Source organism: Lacerta agilis, chromosome 6 (assembly GCF_009819535.1).
Source record: "Lacerta agilis isolate rLacAgi1 chromosome 6, rLacAgi1.pri, whole genome shotgun sequence".
NCBI lineage: Eukaryota > Metazoa > Chordata > Lepidosauria > Squamata > Lacertidae > Lacerta > Lacerta agilis.
Window position 1 is genome coordinate 1,864,420 of NC_046317.1, and position 27,784 is coordinate 1,892,203.

General features: G+C 41.4%; 1 protein-coding gene across 1 annotated transcript; it reads right to left on the reverse strand.

The window, feature by feature from the left end:
* Positions 1-316: 316 nt before the first annotated feature.
* Positions 317-27,390, reverse strand: DHX9 (DExH-box helicase 9). Its single transcript, XM_033151184.1, is given in 29 exon segments — positions 317-783; positions 2,525-2,725; positions 3,202-3,317; positions 4,202-4,431; positions 5,139-5,266; positions 5,421-5,582; positions 5,943-6,054; positions 7,295-7,455; positions 8,348-8,500; positions 9,753-9,826; positions 9,918-10,012; positions 10,224-10,437; positions 11,725-11,825; positions 12,519-12,623; positions 12,626-12,674; positions 13,711-13,793; positions 14,197-14,338; positions 15,100-15,291; positions 15,886-15,963; positions 16,112-16,273; positions 16,377-16,466; positions 16,975-17,111; positions 18,617-18,666; positions 23,470-23,618; positions 24,111-24,223; positions 24,402-24,519; positions 25,281-25,421; positions 25,938-26,079; positions 27,291-27,390. Coding segments are annotated over 28 exon segments (3,726 nt in total). The 5' UTR covers positions 26,049-26,079; positions 27,291-27,390; the 3' UTR covers positions 317-524.
* Between the last annotated feature and the right edge of the window lie 394 nt (positions 27,391-27,784).

The window sequence follows — 27,784 nt, forward strand, 5'->3', positions numbered from 1 at the left end:
AGCACTGGTGGAAGACTTGGACCAAATATGACCAACTACACCAGGGGCAGGCAATGTAGTGCTGTCCAGATGTTGCTGAACTACTCCTCCCAGAATCCCAAGTGGATGGAGTTCACCATGTTTGCTATCCCTGAACTACATCATAGAGACTACGTGCAAAACCTACGAAATGGTATTCTCCACTGTTTTTGCAGTTAAATTATATCCCAATAGAGCACTTCTGGGTGGCAGGAGATGGCCTCTAAAAATATGGAAGGCTGTTAAGTCTTGAGTTAATCAATTTATGACGCTTCTAAGTGCAAAAATTATGAATCTATTTAAAAACAAATAACTTGTTTTATTAAGATCAAAATGAACACATCATGAAAGAGTATCATAGCAATCTGATTATTTATTATATCAAATTAAAGTTTCAATCCTTTGTGAACTCTAGGACTAGAAACACTTCTGCATTACAAGCAAAGGAACATGGGGAAAAACAAGATCATGCATCATTATTTTTGGGTGGTACTATTGTTCCACTCCTACCACCCCCACCTGCCTCTAAACCCACTCCCTCTGTTTCCTCCACTTTGGTATCCTTGATAGCCTCCCCCACCTCGAAAGCCACCTCCCCCAGCACCACTGGCATATCCCCTTCCCCCAGAACCACCATGGTAAGAATGGTAACCACTTCCATAGCCGCCCCTGTAGCCGCCGCCACCTCTGTAACCACTGCCACCTCTATAGCCACCTCCATTGTCATACCGAGCCATTTTGGGGGGGCGAGGTCCATCACCATACCTGGGAAACAAAAATTAAGAGCTGTTATTCCTGACTGTAAAAATGCAGTCCTAAACATGATTATGGTGCTCACACTAGGAAACCCATCTCACATTGATAACAGGTAATTTCTTTTCCACGTTTCAAGTATTTAATGCTATGTTTCTAAATGAAAAATTAAGGATTACATTTTCCCTCAAACTACTTAGGATTTTACATTCTTCTCCCCCTCCATTATATTCCCTAAAAAGCCTCAATGATTTAAGTCTTTCCTAATATCTCACCATTCTTTTTGTAAATGTCCAGCTGCAATCGTGTGAACTTAATGGAATAATGACATTGCTGTCTTATTTTTCTCTTTCATTCTTAACACTTTTACTTTTTACACACGCTTATTAACCCTTGTTATAATTCAGAAGTATCTTCTTGGGGATTTTTTTATTCATTTCAGGATGGCTGTACACCCTGATCATCATATGGTGGCTTAACAACAACCACCTTAATAAAACCACATATTAATAAATAGCAAAGTACCACAATAAAGGCAACTAAAGTCAGAACCAAAATTATGACAAAAAACAAGGGTTCAGGTACCACAACAGAATAATTAAATAGCCATTAAAAGCCCCAAGACAGCAAGAGAAACTGGCATCTGAAAGTTATCAATGATGATAATAAGTGCACATTCTTAAGGAATTCAATAATTTGTGTGCCACCACTCTAAAGACCTATTTGGTAGCCACCCACCTAATTTAAAGGGGGGGGGTCCTCACATGTCCTTCAAAAATAATACTAAGCTACTCAGCAGGCTCATGTGGATTAGATGCCAAGGTCTGGTTGCCATACGAATGTTTCTAAAACCAATAACGGGCCAGATCATCTTTCCTCATGAAGGGGTTACAGCTGAATCACCAGCCAAAGCTGGTAAAAGGCACAGAAAGCTACTAATGTAGCTTGGGTATTCATAGCAGTCCTGGATCAGCCCTTATTCCCAAGGTGCAAGCTTAAGGGGAAGTGCAACCCCATCCAGAATATGCTAAATACCTCTTCCTCAACTGTTAGATTGCTCATCATTATCTGTCCTTCTTTGATTGACTGTAAATTTACCAATAATTACAAGCAATTCAATCAAAAATTCATTTCCCCCCACTGCATTATTTGCACTTACTAAAGTTTTCATGTAGCATTTTCTTGCCTTATCATCCTATCTAATAATATCCCCTTTGAAGCCTACATGATTTGCTTTCTTATTTTATTATCCTGAAATTTTGGTATCATTCTGCATACTATTTAGAAGTTAAATATTTTCCCAACGTGGATCCCTGTGAAGACTGCCCATGTATCCCAAATTTCATTTTATGTAATAACTATTTTCTGATAAACAGAATCAATCCCTTTTAGGATCTTTGTAATCTCTGGTTAGAAGAAAACATTTTCACCTCTCGGGAAGCTTAAACAAGTGGCAAGGTTTCATTATGACTCTTAAGACAGGGGTGGGCAACCTTTTTCTATTGAGGGCTACACTCCCTCTGTCAGGGACCACATTAGTCCTAGATTAATCTGGAGTAAAGATCATCCTGCTCCTATTTTCACCAGAGTTTATTTCCATTTAAGCCCTACAACCAAGGGAAAAAGCCTAACACATCAAATAAAATACTAACTATCCCAGCTGTCCTGGAACTACATAGAAAGAAGGAAGGGGGCAGGGAATAGATGGTAGGGCATCTAATGGACTAAAGTTCTAAGATAGCTTGGAGCTAACCTCATAGTGCCTGCTGCAAGGTTGATGCCAGCAGCTAATGGTTTGGAGATTTCCCAAATTACATTCAACATGTTTTTGTTCATTGGGTCTATGTCACTGATGATTTCTGGATTCTTAGTTACTTCCACCACAAGGGCTTCCATTGCTGCACGCAACGCAGCGATACAGGCAGCTGCATTGTGAGGCATACGCAGTTTGATCCTACAGGAGAGAAACAGTTTAGCAAATGAATATACTATCCATCCTGGGACCCAACATAGGTCCTCCCATTTAATCATCCAAACTGTTCAATCAGCTGTGCTGTTAGGGTTTGAGGCACATCAACTCAGTATTATAATTTCCCCCAGTAAAACCTGTTAACTGAAATTCTCTAAGAATATTGAGAACTTAAAAAAAACAAACACACAAGAATTTTGATAGGGCCATCAAGACAGGAATGGCCATCAACTGCAAAAAATTAAAGTTTTTTCATGCGTTCAAAACTCCCCTCTCTCACTTCCACATCTGATGCATCAACACTCAACAGGACCCTAAAAATTCTGTAAAGAATTTCTGTCTACATTCAATGTTCTTACACTTCCTTTCTTATACTGCCTTTTAAAGCTATGAAACCAGCTGTTGTACCTCACAGTTGTTCCCCATGCATTTAGTATCCATAGCCAACCAAAAGTTCATACCAGTCATCCAACATAATGATCTCTCCATCTGATACAACTTTCTTAGAGCCAAAGAGAAGCAGCTGCAAAGGGCTCACTAAGGTCATTGCTTTGGCAGAGATGGCTCGTGTCCGGATCTGTACATAGAGAAACATACAGAGGTCTTTGTGGATCATACCATATGGAATCTGGGGCATAATATGAAATTATGATAGCATCCTAGCACACAAAGGAAAAGTTGCCAGGTGTCATAGTTAGAGTGATGAGCCAAAGCCTTCCCAACATTGCCTAAATGATTAGAAATCAGCAGAGAGCAAGGTTATAGCTGCCAGAAGGCTGCCATTCTGTCCTCCTTCACCTCTAAGTAGGCTTTATCTTCTTCCCTGTTTGCCCATAAAGCTTCAAATGCTGGAATCACACCTATTCAAACTGACATTTCTAGAAATGTACAAATTTCACTCCACACCAGAATATATATTGCACTATATTTTCAGTGGCTATAAAGACACGAGATACTTTGCAACATAGAACTACTAAGAAGTTATATGGCTTTAGCCATCTAACTTCAAAAATACAACAAAACTAACTTTAATATAGGCCTATAATGCTTCAAAAGCTTTGTGCTGATTATTCTAAACAAGAACATATACCCGGTAAATACATTATTAATTTATATACTGTTTAATGTCAAAAAAAACACCAGCGTATCAGTATAGTCTTCACCTTTTTCAGAAACCCAGGGACCCACCTTTAACTCATACTTCTCCCTCCTCTTGTTACATGGTGGTAGTGCTGCAACTGCAACCCTTAGATCAGGCCACAACACAGTGGTGGGTCCTGAACCACCAGCTGAAAGCCAGGGTGTTACAATCATGACAAGAGATCTTCTATAGACTCCAGACTGGCAAATTTTTACATTTCAACCAGAGGATTTTAATTAAAAGCAAACATACAATGCCTAAGATCAAAAATTGTACTTGAACATGCATGGTAGCTCAGCACATCTTTCACATTTGCCTACCTTTTCTCCAAAGACAAAAAATGGACAAGGATACTTCATGTCCTGACTGCTAAATGGACAGTTAACAGAAGACTTGTGGATAAGTGCATTGCGGCCTTCAGTAGTTAGAATCTTCCTCTTCTCCTTGTGGAAACAGACATTGGGATACAAGCCAAAAGCCAGCAGAGAGATGACAACGTCTAGGCTGTTATCTGGTCCAGTGTTGTTAAATATCTGGGTCATCAAACACTCTGGAAAAGAGAACAGAAACTGGCTTTCCAAGCTGTACTTCATTTATAAGCAAAACTTTATAAAAGCATTTAATTTCCTCATTTGAAACATATTGTATTTTACACTTGTAGAATGAGTGTTTTGAGTTTACAACTATAAACAGATCCCTACAACAAGGAGACAGAATCTAGTGCAAAGATAGGACCTCCCTGATCTAGCAACAAGATTCAGCAACTGCACATCTAGAAGTCTCACATTTTAAAACCCATTATGTCCAAAAATGGGATTAAGATTACTGCAGAACACTGCTAGGACAACAAATGATGGAATTTCTCTCTGGAGGGAAATCAAGATACTTGGGACCAAGTTTTAGAGTACAGGTCGTACCTTGGTTCTCGAACAGAATGTGTTCCAGGAGTCCATTCGAAAATTGTCGGCTTCTGAAAATCTTTCGAAAACCAGAACACTCACTTCTGGGTTTCGATCATTCGGGAGCTGATTTGTTCGGGAGCCAAGGCGTTTGAGATCCAAGGTACAACTGTACTTTCTATGCACACTGCATCCCCTGCCAGCAACCACTGCCATACACGGTACAAAAACTGGAATCTAAAATGTTATTAAATAACCTTTGACCAAATCATGTGTGACATAAAAATGAGTCTACAGAGCCATGTATTTGTTTACTGTGCCATACTCCCTATACTTGAAATTACTTCATGCATATTACCTTCAGGAAATCCAGAGTTGACAAGAATATCTTTCAACTGCACTTTGGCTTCCCAAGTCATTCTCAGAGTAGCCATGTTGAGTCTCTTGTGTTCACAGAAACGTATCTCTGCATTTTCCCCACCCAATCTGCAAAAGGAAAATGGACAAGACAAACTGATTTGCAACCAACCTGTACAGATGCTCCACAGTAATTTTCCATGTACTGAACTTGCTATATAAAATAGGATGCCTTATAGGTCATGCAGCTGTTCACAGCTTTAGTTGTCCCAAATAAATTTACCTGGCATTATCCCAGGCTTGGAAAACTGACAGGAGGGCCACGTGATCAGAAAACCGATTTCCAGCAAAATTTCTGTGAACGTAACCCAGCCTCTTTCCCTCGCTAATGAATGGCTCAGGGAAGCAGGTGGCTGCAGAGATGGTACATACAGCATCTCCCACACTGAAACAGAAACCATAGAATGATTTTTCTCATGGTCTTGCGCCTAACAGCTGGAGATCAACTTCAATAAACTTGATATCTAACTATGTTGTTGTTATTATTATTATTATTTGAACATGTTGATATCTAACTATGTTAGAGGCTGTGGAGGAGGTGGGATGACAATTCAAGTTTGCAAGTCTGAATAAAAACAGAATGAGCGTACTTCTGGCTCTGAAATAATGTCTCAAGTTAAAATGTGGTTTCATGGTTTTTTAAACTCCCCTCCAAAAGAACCCACAACACTCCATTTAGAGACCAATCATAATCAGTCACCCAATCAATTCACATACACTTCTAACCCTATTAAATGGCACTTACTAGAAAATACACCCCATTATCATCATCTTCCCAAGGCGAGGTTCAATGGGCAGTCTAGCTAAAATTCGCCCAAGAGGTGTCAGCTCGTCATTGGAGTCCAAGGCATCAAGCTCTGTGAGGGGAGGAAAAATGCACGGGCAAAATCTGATAGGGTTTAATTTAATTGTTCATTCAGCCTCACAATTAGTGAAGCATGTACTGTCCTATATATTTTGGAAAGTTAGTTGTTTGCTATGCATTTGGACACTTAAGATACCACAATCAAGTTCTGCAGGATGATTCCCATACTGAAGCAGCAGGTGTTTGTTCTGTTTGGATACAGTTGGGCAACACTTTGAATCAAGATGGCAGCCTGAAAGTTTCGAAGCCACAATGAATTATTGGTTCCTTAGAAATACTGAGCAATGCTTGGTACAAGACTGTAAGCGTCTCCACCCCCATCGTCCAGCCTGCACACGGAGGTCCAGCGCCAAGGGCCTTCTGGCGGTTCCCTCACTGCAAGAAGTGAGGTTACAGGGAACCAGGCAGAGGGCCTTCTCGGTGGTGGCGCCTGCCCTGTGGAACGCCCTCCCACCAGATGTCAAAGAGAAAAACAACTACCAGACTTTTAGAAGACATCTGAAGGCAGCCCTGTTTAGGGAAGTTTTTATTTGGTTGGAAGCTGCCCAGAGTGGCTGGGGAATGTATGTATGTATGTATGTATGTATGTATGTATAAATAAATAAATTATTATTATTATTATTATTATTATTATTATTATTATTATTATTATTATATCAGAAATGTGGCAGCAAAATGAAAAGCTGTTGCCTTCCAATCTTGCTTGTTAGCATCCCTAAAGCACCAGGGCTGGCTTTTGTTGTAAACAGAGTACTTTGGTTGGACTGACCAAGGCAACACAATGGCAAACACAAAAGACATAAATTACACCAGCATTCTATAGTGCTTAGAGGCCTCTTCTCCAGTATCTATGCTGAAAGTGGGAGCAAGCAGGGAAGGGCCTTATATAATCTCAATTGGCAAACAGGATTGTGCTGGAGAAACCAGTTGTGCAGATATCACAGACTAGCTTTGTAGGTTAAAACCAGCACTTCTTCTCATAAATAAATTGAGAGTAAATTATTTTTAAAAAACCAACACAAAACAATAGGGAAATACATTTACTCCAGTGGTTTTGTTAATGATCTGGCTGTTGCATTCTGGACCAAGTTCTTCAGAGATGAGAGCCATGCATAAACATCAAGTCATGAAAAGAGCAACTGAATATCTACTGCTTGTGTGTGAAAATGTATGACACAGAGTTTGAAAACAGACCACATCTATGCTTACAGACCGGAAGTATCAGTCAGTACCTCTGAGTGTGTGCTCTGCTTCAATCACTGCATCCAAAGGAGGTGGCTCTATAGCTTTGGCCAGGAACTGGCCAATCCCTCCCAGTCGCAGCAGTTTGATGCTCAAAGCAATTTCATGTAGCGGTGTTCGGAACATCTCTGGAGTCATATGAGTCTCAAGTCTGGAGACAAAATGAAGGGAGAGAGAAAAATATTTCGGGTATGTTCCATTTCAAGTGGTAGTACCAATAGTTCTACTCTGTTCCGGCCAACACTGCTCCCTAAGTCACCCTACATACATAGGGGAGCGCTTATTGTCTTAACAGCGTCACAACATCTTCTCAGTCTCCACCAAAACATGAAAAAACTAAAGAGACGTAAGGAGGAGATACTGATTTGTGAAAGTGATTACCTGACAATCTGAGGAACCTTTGGCTATGCTTGCTGGGGCCAATGGGACTTGGGCCTTCCAAAACTCCTGGAAGGCCCATCACTGTCTTGGAGCCAAACCAGGTGACTGTTAACCACACAATCACTGACGGGTTTTTAAGTTAACCCATACCCACTTCATAGTCCTATCAGGGGTGCTAGGGGCATGGGAGCAAAACTCCCTTCCTCTTCCATCTAAACTCTCTTCTACTTTTAATACATTTCCCCCCTGTCAGCTCACTCCAAGATTCAGGTGAGGGAAAAGCATTTTCAAGCTGCTGAGTATTGGTGGTGGGTTTTACTCCTATTCCCCTTTCCATGTTAAATATTAACCCCTCACCCTCACATGCAGACAAAGTTTGGCCATGAATGAGAGCAGAAGTGAATGAGAGCCATAGTGGAAGCTACCACAGTAGTTAACAGCAAAATGGGCAACTTAATTTAAAACTAATAATATAAATTTGCACAATGGAAAAACACTGTACGTTTACAACTACAGGCTAGAGTTCCTCTTTATTTGCATCCTAAGGGGAAAAAATTCATACCCATTACCTCGTCTCTGAGGTTGGGTTCATCTGGCTTTTCTAGTTCAGTTAACTATTTATTCAGGAATTCACTCTAAGAAGAAGCAGAGTGTACACCTACCGTTCAAAGCGAGCTCTGCTGCAAAGGTGGAAACAGAAGCCAGGACGGACACGACCAGCTCGTCCTTTCCGCTGTTCCAGGTTAGTTTTTGAAGCCCACACAGTGGCATAGTTGGTCATGTTGTTGTGAGCAGTGAAGAGCTTCACCTTTTGCCTGTGAAGTTTAGTTAGAAGAAAATGCAGTATCAAATAACTCCTAAGTTCTTGTATTGAAATCAAAGCAAAATATGATGTGATGCGCAGAACCTTAAGGGGTTTAGCACTTAAGTGGTAAGTTGCAGCACAAGGCAGGATTCTCAAAGTCTAAGGTGACTTTGTGAACATATTAAAAACAGGAGGGCTTGTGATGTGTTAAGATACAGACACAGTTGTAGAATAGCTACTATGGTGGCAGCGGTCACAGTATAAACAAACCAGGATGGGAATATCAAATTTTAACAAAAAATGAAACTTACATAACTGATCATGTGGGATAGAAGGAATGGGAAAACTGTTAAGATCTAAATTGGAGAGGAGCTCTTTATGCACTTTCCCCTCAGTAGAGGATACAGTTGACTAAAAATGATTCCTATCTCTTAGCAGGGGAGTTACCAGTGCAGATTGACCATATATCTACTCCAAAGGCTGATAGATCTTAAAAGCACAATTGTTAAAAAACCTTTCCTGCTCTAGAGAAGAGCAAGGGATTCCTGGTTTGCCATAGCACTGCCAAAGCTGCCTCAGCAACACAGCAGTCAAATCTCTCCCAGCTTTCTTTTCAACTATGGGCAAGGGAGGGACGTAGAGAGGGCTCACGTGCAACTGCCAGGACAACCCCCACTTGCTACAAGGCTGGTTCCACATCATGCTCACCAGAGGATGATGATACACTTTCCACAATTAGCGCATATGTAGAAGCCTGGCAAAATCTGCAGAATTAGCTTCACTGGACCAGTATATCCTCAATTTTCTGGACATGTACCATTGATACATGACTTTAAGAGCCACATTAATCAAACAGATGAACCCATTTTGTAGCACTGCCAATCCTGTCCTACCCATGTTTATAAAGTGTAATTTCAAAGTCTTACCTTAGGCATGTTCTAAGAAATCAGTGGAGGAAACCTCCAAATTTTAAGCACTTTCCCCAGTCACTACTGCCCCATTACATCCACGTGGCAAATAAAGTGTCCTGCACACACCTGCCCTAAGCTGTCTCCTTAAGCATCCATATGGCCTGTCAGGAAATACAGATTTCCACCAAGCCCCTGGCTGTGTACTTTAGCCTGGTGGTTCATAACTATAACAGATGAAAAATGTTCTGCAAGCTTAATCTTAAGCTTTTTGGCAGGCAGGGCAACATTGCATAGAAACAGAAAACCCATTTTGCGGATCAAACCAAAGAAACAGGAGGAACAAAAACTCACTTGCAAGAGTCAATAACGTAGACGACATCATTAATGGTAATACTGGTCTCTGCAATGTTGGTAGATAAAATTACCTGGAAAAACAAACATAAATCTGTTCTGAATACAGTATTACCTGGGACTACCTACTACACTCCTTGCCTAGAGTACAAAAGGAAGGCTCACTTTGGTCATTGCAGGGGGCACTGGGTCAAATACTTTGCGTTGCTCCTCTCGGGGAATCTGGGAATGTAGAGGAAGTATTCTGTATCTCTGGCTTCCTATAATAAGAGCATGTGAAAGTAAATGTTTTAAAACTCCATACGTACAACTGAACATCCCTCTCACCCCCACTATTTTTAAATACTACCATTCACTGTCTTTCAAGCACTCACTCCTTTCACGTAAGGGAGACTGAGATCTCTTTCACTTTCATGAACACATCAGATAAGAAGCAACAAAGGCAAGAGGAAAGTTGAAAAATGTTTGTACCAAAATGTGGATTCATTTCCAGGTATTTCTGCATGGTGTAGATCAGATTCCAGCCAGGCAAGAAAACAAGGACTGCTCCTGGTGCATTCAGGGTCTCGATATACTTCAGCAAGGCCTCAATGAGCTCAAAGGGGGTCTCCTTCTCATTCAGCTGGGCCATGCGGCGCTTCGTTTCTGGGCCATATTCATCACTACAGATAAGGTTGCAATTGGCCTGCAAGAGAGGAGAAAACAGCACTTTGAGAACACTTCCCCTACTAACAGCTCATAAAGACACATGAATGCCCAGAATAGAAAGGACTGCATTTATTGGTTCAGTTCTCACTGCTCAATGAACCGGAACTTATTCTGGCCCTACTTTCAAAGAAATCTGCTGCCAAAATTGTAACATTTCCTCCAATAAGAGGTGAGGACTCTTGGAATTGGAATCTTGGAAACTTGGAATTGTCAAGCAAGTTCTAATAAAAGGGGGTTAAGGTGTAAGGTTTTCATTTACCAACTATTTATTTAAACATTTATGACCTGTCTTTCCATTGTTTGATGCCCAGGACAGCTTTCATGTAATCACAAAATGCTGATTAATGCAACAGATACAGGATACAAAAACAAAAAATTCAGCAATATAGCCACTCACACCAAGAAGTAAACCAAAGAAACAGCAGCTAAAAGTCAGCAACCCTCAGGAACACATGAAAGACATTTAAAAGTTTTGCTATCTAAATGGAAGCAGAGGGAATACCAACCTATTATACATATTAAACCACTTTACTGAATTCCTAGTGTGAACCTTCTAGTACGCTGCAGTAACGCCTCTGTAAGGCCTGGTGTATTTGGTTGCAAAATATCTTGACTCCTAAGTGAAGTGCAGTCTTGATTTATTGTACAGGGCTTTTGTAGAATTTAGTTTTGCTTCTTATATAAAGTAGAATATGCCAAAGTTCAAGGTAGTATAAAGAGGTAAAAATATTGCAACCTGCTCAATTCCCTCCCATAGAATAATAGAATTGTAGATGATGAAGAAGAAGAAGAAGGAGTTTGGATTTGATATCCCGCTTTATTACTACCTGAAGGAGTCTCAAAGCGGCTAACATTCTCCTTTCCCTTCCTCCCCCACAACAAACACACTGTGAGGTGAGTGGGGCTGAGAGACTTCAGAGAAGTGTGACTAGCCCAAGGTCACCCAGCAGCTGCATGTGGAGGAGCGGAGACGCGAACCCGGTTCACCAGATTACGAGTCTACCACTCTTAACCACTACACCACACTGGCTCTGAAAGGGACCCTGAGGTTCATCTACTCTAACTGCTTGCAACGTCTGCTTAAATACCTCCAAATAAGGAGAGTCCACAACCTTCTGAGGGAGACTGTTCCACTGTCTCTTACTGACAGCTCTTACTGTTAGAAGGTTTTTCTGTATGTTTAAGTTATATATATATGCATGCATTATCATTACTGTTCTTATGAGTGCTGCAGAAATTATACACGTAAAATACCCCAACATACATCATCATCTTCACCACCATCTTCATCTTTATCCTTCTTCTTTTTGTCCTTTGGTGGAGGAATGAATTTAGTCATCTGAATGCAGTCTTCCAGAAAATACTCTAAACAGAGAGAACATTTATTGTAGGGATTATCAGTCCTGCACTAAGGGCCTTCTGGCAGTTCCTTCACTGCGAGAAGTGAGGTTACAGGGAACCAGACACAGGGGCTGCTTGGTAGTGGCTCCTGCCCAGTGGAACGCCCTCCCACCAGATGTCAAGGAAACAGACAACTACCTGACTTTTAGAAAACATCTGAAGGCAGCCCTGTTTAGTGAAGTTCTTAATGTTTGATGTTTTATCGTGTTTTTAATATTCTGTTGGAAGCTGCCCACAGTGGCTGGGGAGACTCGGTCAGATGGGTGGGGTATAAGAGATATTATTATTGTTTATTAATTATTAGGATTCTGCAGGGACCTCCAGCAGGATGACCCACAAGATTCTGAAGATGAAGGCTCACCTCCATCCTGCCCAACCAAATATTGGCAGAAAAACAGTAAAATGTCCACATTACTGTTGCTTTTCTCTCCCCAGGTAAAAGGTACAATACAGATAAAAGTTCTGTAAGCATTTAAAATATATAATCTGGTAACTGTGTCTGTACTAGAAACAATCTTATTTCTGGCATTAGCAATTCAATTGTGTCAGCTCTGCAACTCAGGCCAGTGTTCTGACACTGTAAGGATATCCCCTTGACACTAAATGACAATGTCCTTTATTCCAGCTTTTCTAATATTCCTTTGGGCAACCATTCACCTTGAACAGGGTAGGTTCTGCCAAAGACCTCAATGATGGGGCAATTAAAGAAGTATTCACAGAACATGGTGGTATCAATGGTGGCAGACATGAGGATCACTCTGATTCAGGGTAGGTCTGAATGACGTCCCGCAGAACCACCAATAGGAAGTCAGTCTGTAGAGAGAGAAAAAAAGAAACAAACACACCTGAACTCTGACTAATCTTAACTCAAATTTAAGGTGCCTATGAATTTGTCTGCTTATTACGTATCATGTTATCATATCAAGGGATCGCCAGTTGAGGTACTTACCTAAAACAAAACTTAGCATTTATATTGTTCGAAACAGCTCACATCAGTACTTTGTAACCTTAGAATGGCGTGGGTAACCTGTGGTCCTTCCGATGCCACTGGGCTCCATCTCCCATCAACCTCAGTCCAGGAATGATGGAGGGGATGCAGTTCAGCAACATCTGCAGGACCACAGGCTCTTCAACTGCACAAGGGTTGGTATCCCCTTATTTATTTATTTATTTATTTATCCATACAATATGCTTTCCCCCTTCAAAGTGGCTAGCAAAATATAGAAACACAAAAAATAAAAACAGTGATTCCATCATTAAAGCTATTACCAAAAACACCACAAGACAGAAGGCAGAATTAAGAAAAAGAGGGGCAGATAGTGCAGATGGGTGGTTGAGGGAAAGGTGTCTTGCACAAGGATTCCTAGTGATTAATGGCAGAGAGGGCATTCATACTGCAGGCTTCTCAATTCATAGCTCAGTCTCTTAGCAATTATATGACAACTAAGGTCCACTGCAATCTAAACCCCCAATATAAAGTAGTAACAATGCCCCATTCTAGTTTGCACCATCTGATGAATGCTGGGGTGCTTCGGAGTGCATCTTTCACATTTGCTCAAAGTTACAGGGCCAATGGATAATTTTGTAGAGTTATTTTCTATCTATCCCTGATTTGCCTAAAGGATAGCTCTAGGACGTACTAGCACATAGATCTCTAGCAGTGGCTAGAGGTGAACAAGAGAACCACCAATTTGTAAGCTTAGAACAACTTTGTTTTAATGGTGCAGAAACATAGTGTCAGCAGAACTTAACAGAAGCACCTACTCTCTTTCACAGCAATAGGCATGCTTACAAAATGTTAAGGGAGCTAGGTGGCAAACAAGCTGTTGGGGTAGAGTTCAAAGCTTACATTAATGTCTCTCTCATGGATTTCATCCACAATAACATGACTGATTCCACGGATGCCAGCTTCCAGCTTTCTCAAGAGGACACCTTGAAGGAGGAAAAAAAAATCCATGTCAATGAAGATAGGTATCAGGTGAAGGTCAGAAATGGGTAGAGGGGAAATCCCAGCCCATCTCTACAAGAGACGAAATAAAAACCACCTCCAACCCCTCAGTACACATCTAAGCCCTTTCTACAGCTCCTTTCCAATTACTACTATGGGTTTGATAGCTACCTCTCTCATGAGGAAGAAATGGCGCCATTTTCATTCTAGTGCAAAACTTACAGATAGAAACTTACTTTATGCAGCCTCTAAGATTTCAATCATTTTTATGTTCTCTATGACTAAAACCACTGTGAGATGAGGTTCTCCAACTCTGCTTAGCTCCAGATTTTCTATATCACCTCACTATCCTAGCCTGAAAATGAGAGAATGGACACCAGCACACACCTACAGTGCAGAACATCATACTGGCATGGGGTCGGGGAAGCATCGATTCAAAGCGGACACTATAACCACAGCTATTCCCAGGTTCTTCTCCTCTCTCATAGGAGACTCGTTCTGCCACAGAAACAGCACTGATCCTCCTGGGCTGTATAATTAAAGGAAATATCTTTCAATTCAAATATGAAATCTGCACCAACACATCAACACCAATTCCCTGCAACAACTCATGAATGAAAATCATAGAACTGGAAACAAGAAACTCAAACAGCCTCTATCAAAAGGTGGAAAAAATCACAGGTGTCTTGATACCAAGGTACCCAAACATTGGATGCTGGGATTCAGTGATCTGCAATCTCTCCACCCGCCCACATCTGGGCAGGAAGAGAGCCAAAAATTAATGCTAGCATTTCAAAACCTGAAATAGTCAGGGCCAAGACAACTCTGATCCAAAAAACCTTTATCCAAAAGAACTCAGTCCTCTGATAAACATAAAACTGAAAATAAAGTATTGTCTTTTCAGTTGATGAGCGGGGCAAAATGCTTTAAATAAATTAAAGACTATTTCCAACATGTACATTTTCATACTGGAAAACTTGGAGGAAAATGCACTCTCAACTGACAAGACAGTTTTTGTAAACTGAGCTGAGACGATGCCACTGTACCCTTTTCCTATTAAGATACATTACTCAGTCATTTTCAAGTTAACTACTGCACGGTGATAGACAATTAGCAAATTAATCTCACAGGGATGGTTGAGAAGTATGCATTGCATCCACAAGATAACAAATGGGAGCACTAAGGATATATTACGGCTTGGTCTACTAGATTTCGTGGCAACTAATTCTGATGGGTATTATTCCCAAATACTTCACCAATCTTAAGTACTGCTCTGAACAGGCTCTTCACCTGAGTCACAACCACATTACACTCAGCAGCTCTTCCACTGTGAATAAATTCATCCAGGATGTACTGTGGAACCTGTGTGGTTTTGCCACAGCCTGTTGCCCCACGGATGATGACAACAGAATTTTGGTGGATGGCATCCAGAATCTCTCGCTCAAACTTTTTCACAGGCAGCGTTTCCCTCTCTTGAAGAATCTGGGACAGAAAGTAGTTTGTGATTAATATTCAGCAAATAACCTGGCAATTTGAAGTTTCCTGGCTATGTATTAGCAAATAAACCACTGTCTTCCTCATCCCAACTTCTGCACACTTTGAAAGTTTGGAGACCTAAGTGTGTGCTTTGGTTTCCTCCCCATTATATATAACACAAAGATCTTTTCAAGTGTGTGTACTTCTGACAGTTAAAGGGTGAGTGCACTTCTGACAGTTCAAAGGCCTACAACCTTCTCTGGCAGACTAGGACAAAAGAGGAAGTAGAAGTGACCAGACACAATACCTGCCAAAATCTTACTCCAAAGAACCTGCCCCCTAGCAGATGGAGAAGAGCCACTGGGAAATGACAGATAGGGACAAGGTATGTGGAAGTAAGATAGCATGTATCTTGGGAGTTGTGCTCCATGTATGTAGAGTTTGACTTTATACTCCAAACCAACCCAAGTCTGTAAGACATTTTGGCTAATATCTGTGGTAACGTAAAGCTAGCACTCCCAAAAATGTATCCTTACCATTTTCTCTAACCTGTGAAAACCTATCACAAGCCTCAAGAACATTAAATGTCAGCTGACTTACTTTTTGCAGTTCCTGATCATTTTCCAGCTGATACATGAGGTTGCTTTTTAGGTCAATGCTTATCTGTTCTGGTGTAGCCTGAGAAAAGATCACAGGATTTGAAGATACATACTGCTTTAAAATGGGTACAACAAAGCCAACTAAGTAAACAGCTAATGGACTTCTGTAAAAAGTAAAAATGAGTCATGCCAGGAATCACAATAAAATTTATGAATTGTGGGCTTACGTATGCCAGAGGACCCTCATCAATATTGCAGCTAGTCCACGGATTCCAGTTTGACTGAGGGGGTGACCATGGCACAACCCCTGTTTGATTCTGTTTCTGGGATGGTTCAAAGTGGGCCAACTTTCCAATGTTGAGTACAGCAGGGAAGTTGGGATCTTCAGGCTGCCAAGTTAGTTAGAAACATAAAACAGTGCTTAGTGAAAATGGGCAGAATCCCATCTGACTGAGAAAGCGAAAAGAAAGCTATTCTTGACCACACACTCACCGGTGGAACCGTTTCAAGACACATCTCCTCAACGATGCCTTGCAATTGATATTCTAAATCTGAAGTGATGTTGACTTCGTAAGGCTCCACCTATGAAATTGACATACGTAAAGAGGTTCTCACATCCAATTAAAAAAAACCACCCCCCTTGAAAGATGTACTTGCACAATACACTTGCTTACAGAAAAGGAAGTCATAATATTCTTGGCTCAGAACACAAACAGGAAATAGATCACATTAAACCATGAAAACAATTTCTTTATTTTTAAAAGTACATATATGTGTCGTATCTAAAAACCAAAACATAGCAACTGCACTTAAAAGTGATCATCTTTGGGAGGACTCAGCCATGGATGTTTAGTCTTCTGCCTCACCAAAAAGAGGGAAAAAATCTAAAATAGAGCAAGTATCCAAAACCAGCCATTATCAATCAAACCAAGAAAACCAGCCGATACAGAAAGGCTCCAAAGTGCTACAAAAAGACACTCTAGTCTGGTGACTATTCAACAGAATGAAATCTTTTACAAGTCTGAGGAATGCATTTGTGCACGCGCACGTGCGCGCACAAGAGCGTTAAGACATTTGCAGCAGGACTCACCGATTCACCTTCCTTCTTCTTGGTCTGTCCAGAGTAAGCCTCAATGATGTTCAAGTGATATAGCTGCCTGACCAAAGACAGAGCACAGGACTGTGCTGCCAGCTTTTTGTTGGAGCCATGCTCACGAGCATAGATTCCTGAAATAGAGCAGTCCAATATTTCCATAGTTTGAAATTTTATTAGTCCAGAGAGAAAAGAGATCTGTTTCACAGTTCCATCTCCCAACCAGAAGTCACTAAACAACAACAATAAAACTTCTCAAAGATCACAAATGCCATGTTTAATGTATTTTAATATTTGTGGAAGCCGCCCAGAGTGGCTTAGGGGATCTAGCCAGATGGGTGGGTTACAAATAATAAAATAATACTAATAAATGGGAACCCTGAATTTTTATCAGTGCAAGTAATCAAACTGCTTTGGTACTTAATTACCATCAGGGAACACAAAGAACCATAGAACACTGGAAGGGACCACAAAACTCATCTAGTCCAACCCCCTGCAATGCAGGAATATTTTGCCCACATGTTGGAAAGTAGTTACTGAGATTATCTCAGCCAAGTTGTGTTAGGGCTTGTTTATAAAATCAATAACCTTGTTCAAGGGCTATCATCTGTTCAATCTCAGATTTATTATACATGTGAGGTTGGTCAGCTGCAAGCAACCACCTCTAACAGAGGGCAGTGGGCCTTCTCAGTAGTGGTGCCACCCTGTGGAGTGCCTTCCCATCAGATGTCAAGGAAATGGGTAACTATATAACCTACAGAAGTATAGGAAACTTTTTAAGGGTAGATGTTTTATTATGTTTTTATATATGTTGGAAGCTACCCAGGGTGGCTGGGGCAACCCAGTCAAATGGGCAGGGTACAAATAAAATAATAATAATAATAATAATTACTACTACTATTACTACAACAACAGCAAAATCAGAGGCTCTTGACATTTCCTTTTCCATTCACCCAGTTATCCCGCAGAGTCTTGGTTCTCTAGTTCTGTGCCTTGTTGGCTGACATGCGATAAGACTAGTAAAGGATGTTTAGAGGGCTGGCATGTGGGGCATGGAACCAAGGGGACTTATGAGTACCAGTAGTTTGGGCTATAGGCTATGACATATTTCCTAGAGAAAAATATACACCAGGAGGCTTAGTTTGGTCAGAATGATTATACTTCCAGAGCTAATGCTAAAAAATTACTTCTGGTAATGAGCCTAATAGCTGCTAGAGGGCCGTGTCCTGGGCTTTTAGACTCATCTACCATGTACTTGGTTGGACAGTGTTCTCGAAGCTACCAATGGGAGTCTGACCAAACTGCAGGAGGCAGTGCAAGACAGGAGTGCCTGGCGTGCTCTGGTCCATGGGGGTCACGAAGAGTCAGACACGGCTAAACAACAACAACAACCCCCCCATGTACTATCTGAAACCAAAGGGGGTGCATTGGTTGTCAGATTGTGAAATATATTGGCATTATTTTCAGCTCTCCTACCCCATTAGGAAGGGAACTGTACTTCACATATTGATTTCAACTGCAAGTGCCTGAAAGAGTTGAGACTCACTAACACCACCAAAACCAACAGTATATTAAAAAAAAGCTTCCAATAGGGATTGCACAAAATACAACACAAAATTCATTCCCATAAGACAAACACTTACTTCTAGCCGGCTTTTGACATAAATGGTCATTTCTGCAATAAAGCTCCTGCAAAACATAGAGAAAGCAGAGTATTAGGGCTTTAGGTTTTGAGGGAGATCAAACTAGGCACCTCCAACATAGCCAGGCCTTTTCCATTAAGCCAAAGCCCAATAAAATTCAAACTTTCAGTTAACTCCATATAATTAGCACTTTAAAAAAATTTAATGACTTCGCTGTAAAGCTACTGTAAAATGAGCAGCTCTTTCCAAGCATATATGTTCTCACCATGTTTTAAAGGTTAAGGTGTTCTTAAGAGAGTAATTTATAATCTGTATGTCTTGCTGGTTAAAAAAGAATGGGCGAATCAGAAGCTTCCAATCACTATGAATCCATTGAGAACAAAAATTAATTAAGATTAAAAAAATTACAAGATTAATTTGCAAAATAGAAACACACTGTACAAAACCAAAGAGAACCAGATTAAAAACACTCCACCTTAGGATTTTGCCTATCTCAGCCTCACATCTGCAAGTGCAGGCTTTTGCCCCAAAAGGAGCCAAAATATGACTAATCTGCCAAATAGTCAACAGTAAAGGCAGCACTTCCCTCAACAAGCTATCTAGGAAAAATATGGCTGAGGTTGGAACTACCGTCCAACGGTAGCAAGATAAATACACAGCTTCACGTGGCTCTATTTTTACCTGCTGTGGAATGTGATCAGTTGGTTTAGTATCAACAAATACCTTGGTCATTTACCTAAGAGGTTCAAACGGACAAGGGTATAGTCCTAAATATGTTTATGTTACAACGTATACACCTATTACCAATGAGGTTTGGGTGACAGTCCTCAGAAAGTTACTCATTTAACTGAGTGGGATGCATTTTTGAGTAAACGTGTTAAGAACTGTCAGGTTGTTTTTTAAAAAAAAAACCTGTCTAAATAAATTGCTTGGGAATGGTAATTAACTCAAACTGGGTTTTAAATTTGTTGATGTCTCCTTATACTTTAATAGGTGGAATTGCCCCCAGCATTTCTGCTGTGCTGCAAGAAGATCACATTACACCTGCAACTAGGTCAAGGTTTTAATATCTCACTGCAAACAAGAGAAGTTAGATTACGCTCAGAGGCCTCTTCCTAAACCACCAGTGAACTGACCTTCAGGCACAGCGGCTTCATGAGTCAAAAGGCCACTGGCTCTCAGGGACACAACAGCCACCCTTTCATTAATGACACCGATGCCAGTATGTTTCTCAGCCAGGCTTATATCCAGCACTCAATTCATTCTCCTCCACCTGGGGGGGGAACAGCAACACCAGAAATCAATTTACAATAGATCCCCATGTGATTGCTTAGTACAGCCTAAGCAGCAGCACATGTGTGAATGAGCAAAAATCTCTGGTGTTGCAGTTGGCCACCCCTTTCAGCCTGGAGCTTAACCTGCAATGCTGCTATGGAGTCATCTTCCCATCCTGCCATCTGACAGAGCACCCTGTTTGTGCGCAAGGAAAGCATGCTTGTGTTTAGAATTATATACTCCCAAACTAGTTTCTGGAAAGCAACATCCAATCACAAATGTAATGCCAGGAAGGCCTGGTACCAACTCTCATCTATAGTGTGGAATTAAAAAAAAAAAATCCCTGCTGTATTTGTCCATGGGAAACTACAGTGGTGCCCCGCTAGACGAATGCCTCGCAAGACGAAAAACTCGCTAGACGAAGGCATTCGTCTAGCGGAAGGCTGCCCCGCAAGACGAATTTGTCTATGGGGCTGCCTCGCAAGACGAAAATTTTTCGTCTTTTTTTTTGTCTAGCGAAAGCGCGGCTGTCATTGCCGCTTTGCTAGACGAAAAACCCGCTAGACAAAAATTTTCGCAGAACGAATTATTTTCGTCTAGCGGGGCACCACTGTATCCACTTCTAATTTTCAACAAAATGAATCAGTTACATAATGAACACACACAGTATTAGCCCAAATGGCCAGTTTCAAGTTGCAATTAGAATTTTATATGACTACGCAAAGGAAGCATATTTATATTTATAAAAATGGGATAGAAATATGTGCATAGCTCCTTTAGATGAGCAAAATATAGTATGAACTGTTTCCAGTACCTAAACTTTTTTTTCTTAAAATTTTAAAATAGGTTGGTTTGGGAACCTGCTTCCAGTTTTAAGTCAATCAGAGTTCCATGTTAGATGAGTTTAAAACAAAACTGGTGTTGGGAGGAGGGCTTTTGATTTGGGACTGCATAAAGGGATGGGCTTTACTCAAATTAGGATGGAACCAGGCAGCTGGCACTTTAAAATATGGGATAGCAGAATTTGATATAATGGTAACCTCTAGTTATTCTAAAACTGGAAGCAGAAGTTTTTGTAACACTAAAAAGGAAACATGAAAACTTACCAATACAACCAAGCTATGCTCTCTCAGAATTTTTGTTTGTGTAACTGCAGTCATCCTCTAGAACAGTGTTCCCAAACTTGGGTCTCCAGCTGTTGTTAGACTACAATTCCCACCATCCCTGACCACTGGTCTTGCTAGCTAGGGATTATAGGAGTTGTAGTCCAAAAACAGCTGGAGACCCAAGTATGGGAAACACTGCTCTAGGTGCACTGCACTGCACAGGCTACACAAACTCTGCATTCCACCTTCTTACTACTAAGCAAGTTTAAGTTTTAGATAAATATAAACCATTGGATATATCACAGCATGTTTTCAAAAAATCTTTTTGCTTCCCTGCAAGACACAAGTGATCTATCCGAGCCTTCCTGGGAGTAACAAGCTCTACACCCTGGAATGCTCTCTGGAAAATAGCAAGCAGGCTGAGAAACGTACTGTCACTCACTGCTCCCATGTTCATCAAGCAAACGGATTGGAAGTCACATTCCAGAGAAGTACAACTTCCACAACAGTTGGGTGGGAAAATATTCTGTAATTAACATCTTCCAAAGCACATTCAAAATTAGGGCTGCCACCTTTTTACCAGTACCACTCTTTTGTATTCTAGTCTGTCATGCAGAAATTAAGCAGGTGAAGTTTTTCCTGGGATAGTGAAGCTTTACCAAAGTGATTACTGCATGCCAGGCTGCTGATTTAACACCCAGGGGTAGGGCCAGCAAAAGATGGCAACCCTGACAATGTTTTGCGTATTCAAAGCAATTATCTCCACTGGAAGCTGGAAGAAAAAAGTAATGTCACATAGTACACTTAAAGCCAGAAATTAAATCTGATTCTGATTACATAATGGCCCAGTTCAGATGGAACATATTCAGCCCAACTATGGATCATTAGAGCCAGAATGAGAGAGGTCCTTGACCTCCTGGTTCTCCCCTATTGCACTGCCTTTTCTCGCACACCTGGTGGTGTTTTCAAAAGAGACACCAGAAACCTGCAAGTATTGTTGCCGTGAGCACTAGCTATAACTGCAGCATGTGTCCTTTTCCACCCTTGACATAAAAGGCATATTCTCAAAGCAGTTTGCACAGTTAAAATTGGACAGCCTTTTTTAAATGAAACATCTTTCACTCTACAGTTTTATCTTCCAATTTCTTCCTTAAAGAGGATACTCCTGGAGTCTCATAGGCTTCACCAAGCAGATGGTATCAGCTGCTCCCGGCTTTTGGAATTTTCAGAGACAGCTGTTGAAGTGATGCAAAAAAACCTCCCTCTAGCTTTCTTGCTGTGTTTTGCCAGCCAGAAGGGATCACAGGGGAGTTGCCTCCTTGCCCTGGAAGTGTCTCCACGGGCCTGTTTCTGTTCTTTAATTGCAAATATAGGACACTAAATACAGACCTCTTGCAAGCTCAGCTTCAATAGCAGCACTGTAGCCGGAAGACTGGCTGTTATCTGGAAAGCTGAAGTCAAACAATGGTAACAGTTCCTTGAGAGGGAGGAGAGAAATGGGGTGGGCAGTTGCCAAAACACAAAATGCAGCTCAATGCGGGCTATGTTCCACGCCTGGCAGTGGCTAGATTAGAGAGACTGACAAATAGCAGCGCAATTAGGGAACACTGTGCTTTTCTGGGAACACAGTTTGGACTATGGCTAGGAAAAGTGGCAGAAGGAGCAGAAGTTGAGGACAGGGAGGATCCAGCAGGTTGACTGGATCAGAGCTACCAATATTGGCAGACTGCTTTCAAAGGCTTGTTTAAATATATAGTCTCTTGAGTATAAGTTTTGTCAAGAAATAACCACAATCAAATGTATCCTTTTTAACATAAGATGTCTATCTCCTATCAGAGGGAGCTGTGCAAATGGCAATTAGGTGCCAGTGCAATCCAGAATCAAGCTGGAATCACTCCAAACTAGCATGACAGTAACAGCCTTGCTCTAAAGACCGATCATATGGGTGGGGTATAAATAATAAAATTATTATCAACGTATGGAGAAAATGCATTTTTAAAATGACCCGTATAGAAAATTATTTCATCAAAGATACAAGCTTCTCTCTGTCATATCCCCTTGATATGCTGTTTTTTTACATGCAGGAAGTCTTGTTTTTCACATAATTCAAAATTTTTGATACTTCAGTATAGTTCCCTGTCCCTGCAATCTTATGAGCCCAAGAAGCCGTCTATGTGAGATTCTGCTCAACGCATAACTTGGGTTTTAAAAGTGCCTACCAGAAAAGTGAATAAAATACCTTCTTTCTTAAAAAATAAATAAAGGCAGGTTGAAAACTCAGACAAAGAAAGCAAGAAATAAACCCTACAGATTAATATGATTTTGGCCACTTCAAAAAGAAATAGTTGGTTGTACCTTGTTTACCTCAGCGTATCCATTAAGGTAACTAAATTCCCCATTTGAAAGTGCAGAGCAGCCAAGAAGTATTTCAACATTATCAGCAACACAAAGGTGAAAACCCAGCAAACCTGTTGTGATCAGGCCCCACTTGAGTGTATTTATATTCTCCTTGAATCTTCTCTTTTTGGAAAAACTGGTTCAGGCGTGCCTTGGCATTTTCTAAGGTCCAATTCCCATGAAGACTAGCATTTAAGTCTACTTCTTCTGACTCCAAAGTCTGATGGTAAGAAACAAATGTCTTGTAATTAAAGTTTACAAGTGCCACTCTTAACTTTGTTACATGTCAGTATTAGATGAAACAGTCTTTAAGATTTCTGGATCATCTTGTCTGAAAGCTAAGTGAGATAAGCATTTCCCCAGTAAATTAAACAACTTTAATACTATGACTAAACCATTAGATCTGTGTATTGGAGACTCCGCATATTCTGACAGGCAACCCCTGAGAATATATTTTGTAATATGCCCAGAATTATTCCACTAGCCCCCAAATATAGCCATAGATTAAAGGAAGGGTAACAGTAACAAAAGTTACTTCACATGCTAACCAAGAAAATAAAAATATCAAATATTTGAGCTTTACCTGCAGAATAATCTCACACAAATTCCACCCCACCAAACAAGCATATGGAAGTATCTTCTATGTATCAACCGACCTGGAATTATAACGTGTACTGAACTTATCTAAAAGGGAGGGGGAAACAACCCTTACTGCTTGAGCCTCCTGCTCCTCCTTCCTGGAATAGTAATCCTTCAGATTAGCTCCGCGGTCCCACTGAGTTTCCCCATAGTCAGAGCCTCCAGTTCCAGAAGAAGGAACACCATCTATCAGGGAAGAGAAGAAAGCTAAGTGTTTCCTAATAGTTGTAAAACACATGCTGTGGGGACATTTTAATAGAATTCCCCAGAGTCTCACCATCTCTGTCTTCCCAACCTCTTGATTTATAAAGCACAAAGAGTATAACACATACAAGGCATAAGATGCAGGTGTTCAATGCCTTACCTACTTCTGTTTTGAGAGCCAGATGAGGAGGAATCGGCCCTCCCAAAGGAGCAGTAAACCCATCTGCACTTTCTTCTGTTCCAGCCACTTCTCCATCACCAGCACCCACAGCTCCCGCCTAAGCAAGAACAAGTATTTTGTGAATTACAATGCTGCTTTCCTCAGAGCCCCCAAACGTGACCCAGACTCTGCTAAGCATTTTCCTTTCACAGTCAACTTAAAGAGCTGCAAAACTGGGGTATATGCATTTGTGTACTTACTTTTAATTTATTTTTTAATCTGCCATCCTTTCCGAAGGAGCCCCAAGCAACAAGTGATAAAACAATAAACATAATTCCTTTACAGATGGAGACTGGGGAATATTTTAATTTAAAAGGCTTGCATGTTTACATGTCCCCCACGCATCGGGCTCTATATTCCTATGTGCCTCAGCTTTCTTTTCTTTTAAGAACGATTCTAACCCTTAGAAAGTGGGTGGAAAGACAAAACCTCCAATGTTAGTCAGACCTACAGCAGACTCACTGAAATCAGTTGACACTACTAACTTGGGTTCATTCATTTCAATAGATTTACTCTTGAGTAAAATTTAGCTGGATACAATCTTCAAATACCATCCACAGTAATAAACTATGCAAGTTTCACAAACATTAGCAACTTTGCACAAACATTAGCAACTTTTGAGTTCAGTATATGGCCTTCCTTGCAGCAAATTTTTGGAAAAAATGCAGTTTACATATGGTTCCCAGGTAGTCACTCAATCAGACCTAGACATGCTTCATATGCTTTCAGACCATATCCTGGGCCTTGACAGTAACCCTAGCCTTGATTATAAAATCATGACATACCACATCACATATCCCCCAGAACAGAAACACTTACTCCGAAAGCTGGGATTTCTTCACTTTTGATTTCATTCACTCGAACCAGGTAATTGAGGAAGTCCCTTGCGGCGTTGGTCTGGGCATCCTTCTTGTTGGTGGAGTTGCCCATACCAGTATAGTTGAAGCCTGTCACCCGAACCTGCAATGAGCGGATAGACAGGCTCAGGAAGGAAAAACATGGGAAGTCTCAACAACACACCAGCTCATCACGAATACCATTTCCAACTGACTTCAAGTTGGAAAACTAAAAAGTGCAAAGAACAACTGGGCATGCTACTTTTGAGACTTCTTCAAGTGAGAGGATCGAATGGTAAAACATACAGCAATTTATGTTTACAATGAGCAACTCCCATTACCTGTTTGCCATAAAATGTACAATCTAAATCAGGGTGTGGCTGTCCAGCTGCAGTTGCCAAGTGGCAATGGGGATGGAGGACAGTTTCAGTGGATGAAGCAGGGTGTGGGCTTGGGCTGCTTAATGCAGTCTCTGGAGAGCACCCAAAAGCACCTGGTGCTAAACAAGAGATGTCACTGGCCCATGCAAAATGTTGCCCATCCCAGCTTTAGGAAATATTCTTTTCCAAGCACACTTGCATGAGAACATGAAGACGAAGCAAAGCTGCTTTGAGCTCCCCAGACACCAACAGGCTCTCACCTCACACATGAACTTCTGTCGGTTTTTGTTGCCCACAGCACGGATTTCGTAAGCTGGGGTGATCTTCCGCTTGCCGCACCAAGCATACAGGAAATTCTTCACGTCCCCCATGGCAGAACTGGGTGGAGTAGTGCAGCCCCTACTGTGGGAGGTTTAAAAACATACTTAAAGCACTAGGACATAGACTGACTTTCTTTCTGCAGAGCAGCCTTCTCCAATTGGCCCTCCAGTATTCTGAACTATAGTTCCCAGGAGCCCCAGGCAGCACAAGAAGGCAGGTCTAGAAGCTAGATATCCCCCATTAGCTATACAGTAATGACATTTTCCCTTTGTTAGGAGGACACAAATAGCAGCCGCTGACACAAAACAAGAGGGAACTCAGGACTCTGACAGCATTGGCCACACTGAGACACAATGCTACAATCACAGAGCTGGAAGGGACCAAGAGGGTCATCTAGTCCAACCCCCTGCAATGCAGAATATTTTTACTCAATGTGGGACTCATACCCACGACCCTGAGGTTAAGAGTCTCATGCTCTACCGACAGAGCTATCTCACATTTAGCATTGCCTCCCCCAATGTGGTACCCTCCAGATATTTTGGACTGCGGCTTCTTTATCAGCCCCAGTCCGCACTATTTCAAGATCAGCTACACAAGAGAAAAGGCAAATTATTTCCATAGTTTTCATCCCACTCTAAAATTCTGTTTTCTATCCTTACATTGTTGGCAGGTCGGCAATACTTAGGTATTTACTATTACATTCATTCATTCATTTATAAATAAATAAATAATCCGGCTATTTCCCTGACAGGGAGTCAAGGCGTCTTACAGATGAAACAGGAACACCTGAGGCTGCAACGTAGGCCGCTCTAGCTTGAAGTACAGAAATGTAATGAATAATAAATAAAATAAAAATAAATTGCCGCCGTCGCGCTTCCAACTCTACAATTCTATGAATCGAAACCAAGCACTGGATCGGACGTAGAGGCGTCCACCGTTGCATTTATTTGCATAGGCGGGCCGAGAGCGCTTGCGTGGTTTCCCCCCTGAACAGCAAATCAGGGGTCGTTTCACGACTCTACCCTTTCTCGACTCTATGGATGAAACCGGACGCCAACATAGCAGGCAACACAAATGCGCACGCGTGCCTACTTCCCGTCAACCAAACCAAGCAGCTCTACTGCGCATGCGGTTTTCCACTCCATTTTCCCCCGACCCCTTGTCGCGCCTGCGCACTCCCATCCCTCCCCTGCCTCGACTAGCCTATTTTTCTCTCAACGGCGCCATTGCCCTCATACCAACACATACAAATTATTATTTAAAAAAGTACAGTAAATCCTGCTACATGTAACCTTGTCCTGCGCCGGGGTAACTTTGCCTCAACCACTGGCCAGCATAGGAGCTTCCCTCTCCCGGCCAAGCAGCTCTCCCTTCTCCAAGTCCTCTACCGCGCTCCACAAAGAGGCCAAGATGGCGGCGCCTCTGCGCGTGCGCAATTAGGGGGAGATGACGGGCAGCAGCCGAGCCAGTGAGAGAGCGCCCCAAGCGGATGGAAGCGGGACTTCAGCCTAGAGGCTCGCAAAAGCGCGGAACGGCTGGGAGATTGGGCGGCGTGCAACGATGTTTTTATTTCATTTACATGTACATCCTTTGCATTTTCATTTCACTTCATTTGCATGTGCATCCTTTATTTGTTCAAGGACTAACCGAGGACAGAGTTCTACGAAACTCTAGAGAAAGCCAATTTGCTTTTGCTGCGTTTTCACTTTTAGTTGGCACTAATGAAGGTGGTCACACTGTTTCTGTTTCAAGCACTCACTCAGGGTTTGTTTCCTTTTGGAAATGA